This window comes from Meleagris gallopavo, chromosome 11 (genome assembly GCF_905368555.1).
Source record: "Meleagris gallopavo chromosome 11, MGAL_WU_HG_1.1, whole genome shotgun sequence".
Lineage (NCBI taxonomy): Eukaryota > Metazoa > Chordata > Aves > Galliformes > Phasianidae > Meleagris > Meleagris gallopavo.
The window spans coordinates 12590708-12605066 of record NC_139414.1 but is presented as its reverse complement, the minus strand read 5'-3'; the positions used below and the strand labels follow the sequence as shown (position 1 = coordinate 12605066).

The following is a 14359-nucleotide window of genomic DNA, read 5'->3' as shown; positions in this document are numbered from 1 at the left end:
TACGTGTAAGCTAGAAATAATAACCAAGATTTTCTTGGTTTATATTTTGAAAATTATAATGCCCTTGCGCTTTGTGCAAATAAACTAAGAGAAAAAAAAAAAAAACTCCCTGAGGTTTACTGGTGTTTTTAGCTAGGAGATAAAAAACATTTGATTTGCTCTCTCTTTCCTTCCTACCCACATTCCCTCCTTCCCTCATTTTATCATGGTGTCAAGGACATTAGGTGCCTCACTTTTTTTGCAAAAAGCTTCAACAAGTTATTCGTCTGTGAGTTTAGGTTTAAGCTTTGGGATGCTCCCTACACTGGGCTGCTCTGTACAATCTAGACAATTTTCAAAAGTCAGTAACCAGTTAACAGACAAACAAATAAATAAATAATAGAAGACAGTCTTTCTTTATGTCCTTGTCTTATTACAGACTATATATTTTAATTCTGAAGAACACTAGGGAAATTGTTCCACTATTAGTTGCCTGAATGCCCATAAAAATAGACCAGAAAGAGCATTCTGAAAACATGTTGAGGGAAATTCTCTCAGATATGCCTGAACAACTGATGCAGAAATTCACTTTGTATCCTGCCTAGGTCATTTTTGAGGCTGTCCGAGGACTGACAGAATATGCAGATACAGCACTGGACAATGTGAGAGTAAGAGATGGACCCTGTGGTAAGTCTGAATTTGTGTTCTCATCTCTCTTTAAGCTGTTGACAATTATTCAATTCCGTTTGCAGTATAGAAACTTTTCATAACTCCAAGCCACAAAAGAGAAATGGAAAAAGCTTTCCAGCTCACTTCATAGAAATGTTACCTCTTTTATTGTAAATCCTCCCCAGTTCATTCCTCAATGCCTCAAACACAGAGACTAAGCCATTCACTTCTCTGTAAATGTGACCATTTTCACATGGTCCAGCAAACTTTAAGTGTGAAGTGCATCTCTAAACTCAGCCAAGGTCTTGGATCACAGGATAACCTGAGATAGAAGGGACCCACAAGGATCATAAAGTCCAACTTCTGGTTTCGATATTCTAAATATCTTTTTACAGCAAATCTCTGTCCAATATGAGCCAGAAAATACACAGAATTGTCATGTGTAATTAAAATACATATATATTGATGAATCAATAATGATGACTTTCACTACGATACCTGATTCTAAATCAGTAATTTGAGTTTGATCTCTGACCCTCTAATAAATCAGCCTAGTCCTGCACAATTTGTGGAAGACTTGGAGCCAGAAATGAGTTACAATTTAATATCACCTTTACTGTTATGATTGTAAATTTACAAGATGTGAATTCTACAAGAAATACGATGAATATGGTACAGAAAACATCATCAAGTCTTAATAGAGTTCTCTGTGAAACACTACTCATATAATATCAGTGAAATGTTTTAAATTTACTCTAGCCAGGATTTTTAGATAATGAAGAGTTCCATTCATGTTCATAAGCTTGGAATACATAATTTTCTTTAAAATTCTGTGAAAAATACTAAGGGCCCATTTGGAGAGCCAGTTGTTCATTTTTCCAGGGTTATTATCACACATTTCAGCCGCTGGATGGTGCACTAATGTAATCCCAAGTGACTAGTGAATTGCTCCTCCTTCTGCTAAACTGTATGCCTACAGTACACCTTGAGGTTGCTAGCACACACATACAAATACACCAAGAGGACCACTTGTTTTAAGATATGTCTTTGTGATGGATAAAAAATAGGCGGAGAAGGCGCTAATATGTATTAATACGTATTAAGCAGTAATGGGCATCAGCAAAGACTCAACAACACTGCTTGTTGTATCTGTCAGCAGAAAGCTCCTACATTCCTTACATTCCTAAGAAATTAATGCCATTTTGTAGAAAAAAAATAAACTCTAATTAGAAACCACCAGTGCCCTGAGAGTAATTTGTTACTGTTATATGGCATCTGCTGGCAGGCTACTCATTTCCAGACCTGCCAACACTTGCAGAGAGCATGACCTTCATGCTTTAACATACAAAGCAGAGAGAATCACATATACAATTGTAAATACATTTCTAGTTTCAGGGAAGCAGGCAAGGACAAGCTCCGTCACTGTCACCAAGCTAGTAGTCAGAGCTTCCCTAAGAACTCAAAAAGGCCAAATGTCCTTATTTTTAAATGTGGACAGTTTCATTTTCTTTAGTGAAAGTCTTCTAACTTTAAGCTGGTGAGGAGTAAGTTGAAACTTGTGTATGTCAGTTTGTACGCAGTGTTTGATGTGTAATGTTATGTAATGTTATATATTGTTACCTTGTCTTCCCTACTGGCAGATGCAGTCAGCACCCCCGTACCACCAACACCTACACCAACAGCATCTATGCCACCTGCTGTGACAGGTAATTTTAACAAATCACATGTGATAGTCAATGATTTAGAGGAGGGCAGCTGTGCATTCTACCAGTGTTACTTGAGTTAATTTATCTGAGTGTGTTTCTGTGGCACTGCCTCAGGCCATAAAAATCTGTCTTTGCTATTTCAGTTCTTTCCTATGTAACCTATAAAATGGGGACATCTATACTTTCACACAGCACAATGAAGGTATGAGCTGGCTTTTCTGGATGCACCAGTATGTTAATGAAACATATTCTGTTTTCCTGTCTCCAGAAGCAACTTGCACTATACATGGAGATCCTCATTATTTAACTTTTGATAAGCAGCGTCATGACTTCATGGGCACTTGCACCTACACGCTCTCCAAGCTGTGTGAGAACAACAGCTCACTGCCCTACTTCAACGTGGAAGCTGCCAATGAACACAGGAGAAGCAACACTCGTGTGTCCTATGTCCAATCTGTGGACATTGATGTTTATGGCTACAGGATCAATCTGGGTCAAAACAGAGTTGTTAAGGTAAGGCTGGATCCCACAGTCTACTAGCAGTAAATCAGACTTCGAAGAAACTGTAGTACAATGGCTGCAAATTTCTAAGCAAGCATAAAGCAATATTTAGAAGACAGTCAGATATTTGGGAACAGTAGTACTATGGGTTCCTTAAAGTAATCATTGAGATTTTGAGACAAATAAAATACAAAATGTTGTGCTGTATTGCTAGCAGTTGGGATTGCCCTCCATTTCTAAGCTTGGTCTGCAGCAGGGAATGCAAAAGGCCTTTCATTAACAGAGCTTGTGCTGGTGGATATTTCCCAGACTGTAAAGCTGCGTGCTCATCTCTGACTTCTAGTTGTTCTACATCACTGCTAATTTCACTTAGTACCTGGCACCTGCCATAAAGCACAGCCAGATGAGAGTCCCAGAAAGACTGCCTGATGACTCACATCACTCTGATTGTGTCACTGGACCAGCTGCTGTATATTAAGGCTTCATTATAACTTATTTCCATGAAGAGCCAAGGCAGCAGATACAAGTTTGATTTAAAATCCACAATAATTGAACAGATCGCCTTACTTCATTATCATTTTTCTTATAAAGAAAATAGGACAGGAGATAAGGATTTAAATATACACAGAGACTTTTTACAACTTAGATGCACAATGAACTTAATATCTACATTTGTCCAAAAGTTTACCTTTTCCATCTCTTAATTGTATTTACTGTTTTCATTATGTAGGTTTCTTAGTTAAAAAATATATATTAATTATGTAATAAGAACATATATTCAAAGAATATGTTAGTTTTATTGAATTTAAAAGAAACTGAAAATTTTATTTGAACACTTCCTTCCTATTGCTGGCATTTCACATGTGAAAACTAAAAAGAAAGGAAAAAAAGAGGAGGGGAAAAAAAAAGGAAAAGAGAAATAAAAGAAAAAGAAACAAAAAATGTTTTCAAAATGTGTCCAATCCTGAAAATTTTCTGAGATTCCATTTTAGCTACATCTTTTAAATCTTATGCCATGCTCTTGTTTGAGCCAATAAGCCTGTAAGCAGAAAGGCCTAGATAATTTTTGGACTTTTTCCAGCTGGGTCTAATTCACCAAGCTTACTTTGACCACAGCTGAGACCTGGAAGATAAGTAGATGTTTTTACTAAAATCTTGAGGCCCAAGATCTTTGTCCATGTATAGCATTCATGTTATGTAAAACTTAAAAACCCCAGAAACACAATATTGTGTGTTCTTAATGCTAATACAGGCTCGCTGTACAAGTCCTATTCTCTGTATAGGAACATGGTCTAAGAAAATCACCATTAAAAATAGATATTTTAAAGTGATGATAATGATTGTCCTTCTCTGTCCTTGTAGGTTGATGGAGTCAGCCAGGTACTCCCTCTGACCTTGGGCAATAGTGTCAGCATTTCCCTCAGTGGTCAATATGTTGTGGTTACTACTGACTTTGGGCTGAAGGTCAAGTTTGATGGAAATCATAGAGCAGAAATCACCCTTCCCAGTACCTATATATCAAAAGTCTGTGGGATATGTGGAAATTATAATGGGGACAAAAAAGATGACTTTCTTAACCCAGATGGAGGGATGGAAACAGACTCGGCCAGCCTTGGAAACAGTTGGCAAGTTTACAATGACTCAAGGTAGGACTCCAATCAAGATGTTTGGCCTTATCTGGGAGTTATGTAACGAGCAGTATTTTAAGCAACTGTTGTACGTAGGTCCAAAATGTCGGGAACATGGACTAAAATATATTCTTGCCTGTATAGTTCTTTCACATATCTGGGAAAAAACTTGTAATAAATTCAAGTGTACTTAAAAAGTGAAAAATTGAATACATCTGCTATTACCCACTAGGATTCCAGTAATTGTTGTAGCATATTAATGATCCTGCTAGAACTCTTATGAGATACTTCACTGTTTACTTTATAGTTATACAATATGTCATTTCATGATGATAGATGTTTAATTTTGAATGCTTTTACTTTCTATTTGTCCTTCCTAGTTGTCTTACTCATACAAAGATTATTTTTAGACTTAAAACTAAAATTAATGTTTAAGTTTCTTACAGGCATTACAAAAGTTATAACGTTGAGATCATTTTAAAATCTGAATTCCTGTGCCACTAGAAATGTAGAGATTTAAAAAATCATCCTTAGTCTGGGCCAGCCCTGTGGTTTTATTAGTTGGGATTTGAAAAGTATCTTGAGTGCAATTGTATGCAAAGTTCACCAGTGACATTTTCCACATCTATTTTTTCCACACTAGGTGCTTGCCAGATGATGGCCATACCCCAAATTGCACTGCTGATGAAAAACATACCATCCAAAGCAATGAATACTGTGGTCTGATCACTGATCCCAGTGGTCCATTCCAGAACTGTCACTCAGCAGTTGATCCACAGAGCTATTTTGAAGACTGCCAGTATGATCTCTGTGAGCTTCATTTGAGCAGTGAAGCCCTCTGTCAAAACCTGCAGGCTTATGCAGATATGTGCCAAGCTGCAGGAGTCCAGCTGACACCATGGAGAAATGCAACTTTCTGCCGTACGTACCAGAGATAACTGGAAATTACCATTTGTCAGTAGAATATAATTAGGGCTGCCTGAAGAGAGAGCAAGAACAAGAAACTGTTTTAAATTCTTGTGACTCTGTGAATCTTGACTGATCAGGCTAAAGATTTCAGGACCATGTGTAGTTCTCAGCTTGAGTCTTTGAGTTCTTTCGAAAGACTGACCAAAATAGGGAGATTTCCTTTTGAATTCTTCTCCTGTCCCTATATTTTTGTTCAGGGGTATTAAGTATGTCAGAAACATTTGACTTTGAGGGCTTTTTACCTCCTCGGTGAGTGAAAAAATATGAATCAAGAAGCTATGACATGACTAGAATTATCAGACCTATAGCCTAAGTAGGGTACATGACAAGGACAAATAACATGACACAGATATCCTCAGCTGGAAAAAAAGGCAAACACTGACCAGCATAGAGGATCTTACAGGAAATTCTCAGACAGAGAAATTGTTAGGAGCCATAAACTATGTTAAAGGGCAGTTAAACAGAAAAGGCATGGATTGCATTGCCACAGGATTCCAAGGTGTCCTCAAGACTGCAGAACAAAACAGAATATGCAATTAAATAAATGCAAATACTTCAATATTTAAAATATAAACTTGTGGATTAATCTTTTACATTACACAGCACTAGCTTGTCCAGCCAACAGCCACTACGAGCCCTGTGCTGCAGCTTGCCCTGCTACATGTGTTGACCCAATGGCACCGTACAACTGCAGCTTGCCGTGCGTGGAGGGATGTGTATGCGACAGCGGGTACCTGCTCTACAACAAGCAATGTGTGCCCAGCCAGCAGTGCGGGTGCTGGCACAACGGGCAGCATTATCCGGTGGGCTCAGAGTTCTGGACGGACAACACCTGCTCGTCCAAGTGCACGTGTCCCGCACGAGGAGGCAAAGTCCAGTGCTCCAGTGCATCGTGCCCTGCCGGCCAGTTCTGTGGAGTGCAGAATGGGAAACCCGAGTGCCTGGATCACTCCTACGGCATCTGCCACGTCCACGGGGACCCTCACTACAACACCTTTGACCAAGTGAGGCACAACTTCATGGGGAACTGCACGTACACGCTGGCCAAAGTGTGCTCCAACACCTCCGTGCCCTACTTCAACGTTGAGGCAAAGAACGAGCATCGTGGCAACCCCCGGGTGTCCTACGTGCGTGAAGTCATGGTCGATGTGTACGGAGAGCGCATTACCATTCTCAAGCAGGAGAGGAGCCGAGTGCTGGTAAGGGAGTGGGGCTGGCGTGTGCGTGGTGGATCGCCAAGGCGGGGCTGGCTTTTTTGGGCAGGGTCTGATGTGCAAGCAGCAGGAGTTTCTGTGTGAGAAGGGAGCCTGTTCCCACGGGGCTGACGCCCCCAGGGAGTCCACGGTGCATTGCGTTGTGTCTGCCCCAGGTGAACGGTGTGTTCCGGACCTTGCCGGTGAGCGCAGCAGAAGGAGCCATCACCGTGAGCAGTAGCGGCCGCTACGTCGTCCTGCAGACGGACTTCAGCCTCCAAGTGTCCTACGACGCTGACCACTCGGTGGAGGTGAAGGTGCCCACCAGCTACTTCAACCTGACCTGTGGCATGTGCGGGAACTTCAACAACTGGAGAGAGGACGATTACATGATGCCCAACGGGCAGCAAGCTGCAGACTCCAATGCGCTGGGGGAGAGCTGGCAGGTCCCAAGCGATGACAGTGACCCCAGCTGCGGCGTGCCACCACCAACGGAGCCCTGCCCTGCGGATGAGGAGAAGCTCTATGAGTCCGAGCAGTTCTGTGGCATGCTGACAGCCAGACCAGGCTTTTTTGAGAGTTGCCACGCCGTGATCAACCCGCAGAGCTACTTTGAGGCCTGCTCCTACGACCTCTGTGCCATGGGTGGTGTGCAGGAGGTGCTGTGTGGTGCACTGGAAGCCTACGCTGACGCATGCCAGGCAGCTGGTGTGACTCTGCTCCCCTGGAGGAATGCCACCTTCTGCCGTGAGTACCTATGTAGAACTGAATCTTAGAATAGTTCCCTCATTGACTCAAAAGGCTGCTTTCAGGCGTTAACTGTCATAGCTTTGAGATCTTAAATTCTACATGTATTTCCCCACCAAATGTTGAGAAATAATCTTTTACATTGGTCCCTCTACTGTTTTTACTTCTAAATATCTTTTGAAAACTATGTTCATTGTTCCAAGTATCTATGTCATAGAGGTAGCAATAAGCCCGTGATAATATGCAATCACATCTGGATTTTACTGTGTATTTTGGTTTTAATATGTTTGTTAATTTCCTGTCTTCATTTAGTAGATTCAATAATTCATGTTCCAGCTAGGTACTAGAGCTGCTGTAGAGTGAAATTTTTCACTTGGATTTGAATTAGCTAAATATCAAGGATATGTGTTAATATTTATATCCTTCTCTCGTAGAATTATTTTATTTTTATTATAACTATTTATATATTATTTTTCTTTCTGATTTCAAAACAGGAAAGAAATTTCATTTTCCAATAATATTTCTGGTAAAATATTGTTAATATTTTAAAATAATCTCAGTTTCACATTTTGGGTTTTGTGAGTTGTGATCATCATTTGAGAACCTTTTATTCTTTTTCAGCTGTTGCATGTCCTGCTAATAGTCATTACAATCCATGCACTAATGCATGTCCTGCAACCTGCACTGACCCTCTTGCATCAAACAACTGCAGCAAACCTTGTGTAGAAGGATGTGAATGCAACGATGGTTTTGTCATCAGTGGTGCACAATGTGTATCCATGAGCAACTGTGGCTGCTTACAGAATGACAAGTACTATGAGGTTTGTTCTATCACATAGTTCAGAGGTTTATTTTACAGCTGATCATTTGATCATTAACATTAACTGTTTTAACTTCTTTTTATTTTGTCTTCTCTTACAGAAAGGGGAAGCTTTTTGGCAAACAAACTGTGCAGGACAATGTATATGTGCTGGAAATGGGACTGTGCTTTGCAATTCAGACACATGCGAAGCAAGTGAAGTTTGCAAGGTGCAGAATGGACTCCTGGGATGTTATCCATTAAATCCCAGCACCTGCCACATTTTTGGGGATCCACATTATGTAACTTTTGATGGGAGACTGTACCATTTCCAAGGAGACTGCAATTATACAGTTGTTGAAACTTGCACAAATTCTTCTGAACAGTTTTCAGTGACAACCAGAAATAAGCATAGAGGAAACCCAAACTGGACAGCCTTGGATTCAGTTGCTGTCACACTGAAAAATCTTCATATTGTTGTGAGGAGAGACAAAGAGACCTTTGTAAGTGTTCCACTTTAAGCACAAATAATCAGTCATATCAGTGCACTGCATTTTTCCATGCAAAATAACAGAATCAGATTTCTCTGCTTTATTAACTTCTAAGAATGTATATGAGAGAAGTCAATGAAATATTTTTTCAAAAATGTAGAAATTAGCATAGCTTCATTATATCCTTTCAAATATTTTGTGCACGACGTTTTAGAAAAAGCATCTTCATCTGGAGTTTTTTTTCTTAATAGAAAGCTTTTGCTGAACTAAATGTCAGTCTGCATTTTGCAGTTCTGGTCTTTAGAACAGAAATAACATTTTTGCTATATGCTTTCTTACATACCAGAGCTTTAAACTAGCTATTCAAAGTATTGCTATATGTGTAGTTGTGACAACACAGAGCTCAAGTTGTTCTACAAACCTGAATTCAAGATATGGGACAAGTATGAATGTCCCTTCAAATTTCTGTGTCAACATTGCTCCTTAGGGTAAGGCTGACTCAGTGAAGAAAACTTGCAGTATTATATCTCTCCTTTTTTTCTGAAGAACTTTGTTGACTTACCCTTTTATGTTGGTTTTCTTTTCTTTAGGTGAACGGAGTTCAGGTTTTCCCTCCTGTGGATTTGAAGCATGGAGCCAGACTAGCTGTAAAAGGACATTATGTAGTCATTGATACCTCTGTAGGGATCCAGGTGAAGTTTGATGGCGACCAGGACCTTTTTATTCAGGTTGATGAAAGTCTCAGAGGACAGTTATGTGGTTTGTGTGGGACATTCAATGACAACCAGCTGGATGATTTTCTAAAACCGGATAAAGTCCTAGAACAGGATCCAAATAAATTTGGTGACAGCTGGCTAGTAAAGGATGATGACTGGGTGTAAGTATACGATAATATTATAGGAAACAACAAAATATGTCATAGATCTTCTGCTTAAGAGATTACCTCAAATACATGATATGCATTCTATAGAATCCCTTTTTTGATATTACATGTTGACTAGAATCTTAACTTTTTACTAATTCTACATTTCAATAGAAAGCACTGAAATTTTAAAACTACCCTTCAAAGATTTTTGTTATAAACTACAGACAGTTTATTTGAAATCAAGCTCTTTTTTTTTTTTTTGGATGTTAATTTCATTTCTTCCTATCTTTCTATTTTAAAATATCTCCTTTATTACCATTTAACTGTAAGAAAGCTAAATATTTTCTTCAGCTTCTGTTTCTAAGGTATTTCTACATTGACTAAGTGGGGCACAGAGCATTTCTTTGCCTATTAATGCTTTCATATGCAAAGTAGTGATCTTCCTATGGGCAATAGTGAACTGAAATTATTTGAGCTAGATATCTAGATGGTTGATTTCTTTTGAACTTCTGTCTATGGACAGGCAGTTACATCTCAACAATTCACAATTGTTTTCTTAATGGGGAACTGTGGGTCAAGTTACAATATTTCTCACTTTGGGCTTTGACAAGCTAAAGACAAGAATACACAATAAGTCCACAGAATTTGGCATAGAGTTCTATTACCTTGCAGTACAGAGCAAAATATAAATATGCTACTGTTTATTTTTAACACAGATGTAATCCAGTTGCAGTTGTACCACCCACCTGTGACACAGGAAAAGAGAAAGAATATGAAGAAGTCTGTAAAATTATTCTGAAAAATAGTGGGCCTTTTGAGATATGCCATTGGTACATTCCACCACAGCTGTACTTTGAGAGCTGTGTCTACGACCTGTGTGCCACAGAGGGGAGTTCTGAACAATTTTGCAAAATTTTAGAGGCATATGCTGCTGCCTGTGAGCTTGAAGGTGTAAATCTGGGAGAATGGAGGAAAGATACCATCTGCGGTAAGTTATAAGGTCATCCAGCAAATAGACATCCAATTATATTCTTGTGTTACAAATGACTAAAGAGCTGAACAGATTTTCTGAAAAGGTAATTCAGGGAGTCAGAAATATTTTGGTTGTTTAGCATCTGAGGAAATCAGTCTTCTAATCTACACCTGTAATGGTCATTCAGTGCTCAGTTGAAGCCATGACATTTAAACATTGTTTATTACTGGATCATGAAAGTTGACATATGCTGCCAGTTAAATGATCAGCCAGGGAAAACTAAGCACTTACTGGTTTCTTCCAAACCAACTTACTGTGGTTTTTTCCAAGCAAATCACCACTTTGACTTCATTAAAATATTTCACATTTTTGAGAAGTGTTAATACAACATCTACACATCTAGTCTACAACTCCAGATTTTCACCAAATGTGAAATAACTTCAGAAGTTATTTCTGTATAAATTAGAGTACTAAAATTAATAAGATATCCTGCAAGTTAAGGCCCATTTAGCCTCCCAAACACTGTTTGACCCTTATTATCTGTGTGGACATAGAAGTCAACATAGTAGTAAAGTCAGAGACATGGAATTGCTTCTTCTGTACTAGCAGATGTGCTAAAACCAGCAGAAGGAACAGGATGAGTCTATGATATTAAAAGCCATTCCATAACTTCTTTCTAACTCAGACAACATTTCTCACTGCAGGTTAGAAACCATAAAAAGAAATGTCAGACCATTCCCATTTACAGTGTTTAGATTTCTACCCAAGCTACACTTTGAACAGCTGAATACCGCTGTTCCAAGACGAGAGCTTTGAGTGATTTTCACTGACCAAAGATTGAAACTCTGGCACAGTGTAAAAACTGAGGATATTAGAGCATTATGATGACAACTGAGTTGACTTGCCAAATAACAGACATTCTCAGACACTTAGAATTTCATATTTTATAATCCATCTTTTGGTATGGATTACTTCTACTCATTCCATAATATCTTCCAATGTTTAATGGACATGAATGCATTAGATCTAGAAGAATATTATCAGAACAGAGAGAAGATTCCAGACCTCATTGTGGAAACTGCTTTTCTTTCTACAACATGTCTAGCTGCACAAACAGTCTGCAACATGTCCTGCACATTTGATGCTGACTTCTGTGAGTGGGAACAGGCAATCAATGACAACTTTGACTGGATAAGGAACAAGGGGCCAACACAGTCACCAAATACAGGCCCTCCTCATGACCACACAACAGGAGGTAGGAACAGAAAATGCTCTCTGGTTGTACTTCAGATACAGCAATCTTTGGGAAGAGTGCGAAGAACTTATTTTAGCAGGAAATCCAGGCAACATGTTTCTTGGGCTTTGTCAGAGCTTTGTGCAGCAGTGAGGAATTGGTCTTGGGGAGAATGAACAGTGCAGCACATTTATGAGTATGTAATGTGTGTAACATATGTTTGCAGATTCAGCTGCAGAAAGGCTTCAGCAAAGATGTATCCAGGCTGACACTGGATCATTTCAAAGCCAGCCCATACTTCAACAGGCTAGTCTTTCCCAAAGTAGAACAACAATGTAATCTGCTGGAAATCTGTTTGGGAAGTGGAAATTTAGTGGCAGTGCTGGGTGGAGGCATACTGAATTATTACATACTGGCTAATTTTTCACATTCCCACTCCCCAACTCTTACTGTCCAGAACTGTCTAGACATGACCTGCTTTAGTGATAAGAAATCCAGTTTCAGTAGCATGAATCCTATGTGCTGACTGTACTTGTATCTCCCAGAAAACTATACTTGGAAAAAAAAAAAAAAGAAAAAAAAAAGTTAATGAAGTAAATTAGCATTCTCCTGGTTCAACAACATGAGAAATTCTCTCTGTGCTATTTCCAGACGGATATTATATCTATCTGCAAGGAAGTGAGCACAACCCAGGTGAGATAGCCAGCTTGGTCAGTCCAGTGTGCAGTTCAACAGGACCACACTGCTTCCGCTTCTGGTATCACATGTACGGAGTGGCTGAAACCATGGCCCTGCGGGTGTATGAACTACACAATGAGACGTCAACACTGGTATGGAAAGAAACTGGAAGCAAAGGAGACAGATGGATCTTGGGAGAGGTCACAGTGCATAGTACAGGAAACTTGCAGGTAGGGACAGGGGCTCTGCCATCTGCTTTCAAACAGCACTCAGTGTGTACAGTTTGAAATAATGCTGGAAAACATTCCTTCTCTTAGATTCTCCTTGAGGGCATGATAGGTGAAGATTTCCGCAGCGACGTAGCACTGGATGATCTGTCCATTGAACAGGGATACTGTCCAGGTACGTGACACTGCCTGGGGAAAGGCAGCCTGCTTGTTTTGCCAGTCGATGAGTTTTCTGCCTTGAGCAGGACGTGCGCAAGCAGCATTGACTGGCATGTGCCACTGTGTCTTTTGCAGGCGATGTGACCCCAACTCCACGCCCTGGCACCACCACACCTGGGACAGGAACCTCCACACCAACACCACAGCCAGGCTCAGGTGAATGGAGGAGAGCGGTTGTTGGGACGCAGTGCTTTTACCACTGTAGGAAGGGGAGAAGCGCTAGAAGGTGGTGTTGATAACTGAAAGGTTTCTCTGGTGTTTCCTTTGTCAGGAACTTGTGTGGTGGAGGGAGACCCTCACTACCACACGTTTGACAATCAAATCCACCACTTCATGGGCAACTGCACCTACACCCTCTCCAAGCTGTGCGAGAGCAACAGCTCGCTGCCCTACTTCAACGTGGAGGCGGCCAACGAGCACAGAGGAGGCAACACTCGCGTGTCCTACGTCCAGTACGTGGACGTTGATGTGTACGGCCAGCACATAAGGCTTGGGAAGGATGGTGTGGTGACGGTAAGCACAAAGGGGAGCAATGGCGGGGCGGTGCAGAGAGAGAGCCGTGCCAAAGGGAATGCTCCAACCCTGTCTTGGTTTCTGTCCTTCCAGGTCAACGGAGAGCCAGAGGTGCTGCCCTGCACCCCATCTGTGGGCGTGCAGGTCTCGTCCAGCGGGTTCTACACCATGGTCACAACAGACTTTGGCTTGAGTGTGAAGTTTGATGGGAACCATCGGGTGGAGGTGACGCTTCCAAGCACCTTTGGGGAGAAGGTTTGTGGCATGTGTGGCAACTACAACGGGATGGCAGCAGACGACTTCCTGAACCCGGACGGAGTGCTGGAGCCAGACTCCACCAGCCTGGGTAACAGCTGGCAGGTGTCCAACGACAGCAGGTGTGTGTGGTGCCCCAGCAGGTCTGGGGAGGGGTGGAGTGGAGGTGCCAGGAGAAGCCTACAGATAACCTGGGGGCCTTTCTCTCTGCGTTATTATAGCTGCTCAGCCGGAACACAGTCCCCGCCGGCATGCACTGAGACAGACAAGCAAGTCATTGCCAGCAGCAACTTCTGCGGGCTCCTCACAGACACCAGCAGCCCGTTTGAGGTGTGCCACGCTGTGCTGAGTCCCAGCGGTTACTTCGACACGTGCCTTTATGACCTGTGTGAGCTGGGGCTTGATCGCGAGGCGCTGTGCAACAGCTTGCAGTCCTATGCAGATGCCTGCCAGGCGCTTGGTGTCCAGATCCCCGTGTGGAGGAACGCAACATTCTGCCGTAAGTCAGAAGCAGGAAAGCATCCCATTTTCTGAGCTGGTTAGCCACTGTGTGTGGCAGCGCCCTTTGCTGGTCAAATTGCCAACGTGATTCTTTCCATGCAGAAGGCATTACACATGGGTGGCTGGGTGTAGCCGTGGGGTGATTGCATCCTTCCAAAGCCTCCAGAGAATCTTGTCTTCCTTGAGAGCATTGCAAGTGTAGGATGACTGAT

General features: G+C 41.3%; 1 protein-coding gene across 5 annotated transcripts in view; it reads left to right on the top strand.

The window, feature by feature from the left end:
• Nucleotides 1-14359, top strand: part of LOC100548148 (IgGFc-binding protein-like) — a 64778-nt gene that overhangs the window by 3141 nt on the left and 47278 nt on the right. For all 5 annotated transcript variants that reach the window (XM_085233059.1, XM_085233060.1, XM_085233058.1 and 2 more), the window contains exons 5-22: nt 585-666; nt 2289-2354; nt 2623-2867; nt 4218-4501; nt 5127-5404; nt 6056-6651; nt 6822-7392; nt 8014-8213; nt 8314-8694; nt 9273-9559; nt 10264-10535; nt 11626-11775; nt 12406-12662; nt 12750-12834; nt 12954-13034; nt 13150-13391; nt 13485-13768; nt 13868-14145. In XM_085233059.1, coding sequence (XP_085089185.1) covers nt 585-666; nt 2289-2354; nt 2623-2867; nt 4218-4501; nt 5127-5404; nt 6056-6651; nt 6822-7392; nt 8014-8213; nt 8314-8694; nt 9273-9559; nt 10264-10535; nt 11626-11775; nt 12406-12662; nt 12750-12834; nt 12954-13034; nt 13150-13391; nt 13485-13768; nt 13868-14145 — 4639 coding nt within the window. The remainder of the gene's footprint in view (nt 1-584; nt 667-2288; nt 2355-2622; nt 2868-4217; nt 4502-5126; nt 5405-6055; nt 6652-6821; nt 7393-8013; nt 8214-8313; nt 8695-9272; nt 9560-10263; nt 10536-11625; nt 11776-12405; nt 12663-12749; nt 12835-12953; nt 13035-13149; nt 13392-13484; nt 13769-13867; nt 14146-14359) is intronic.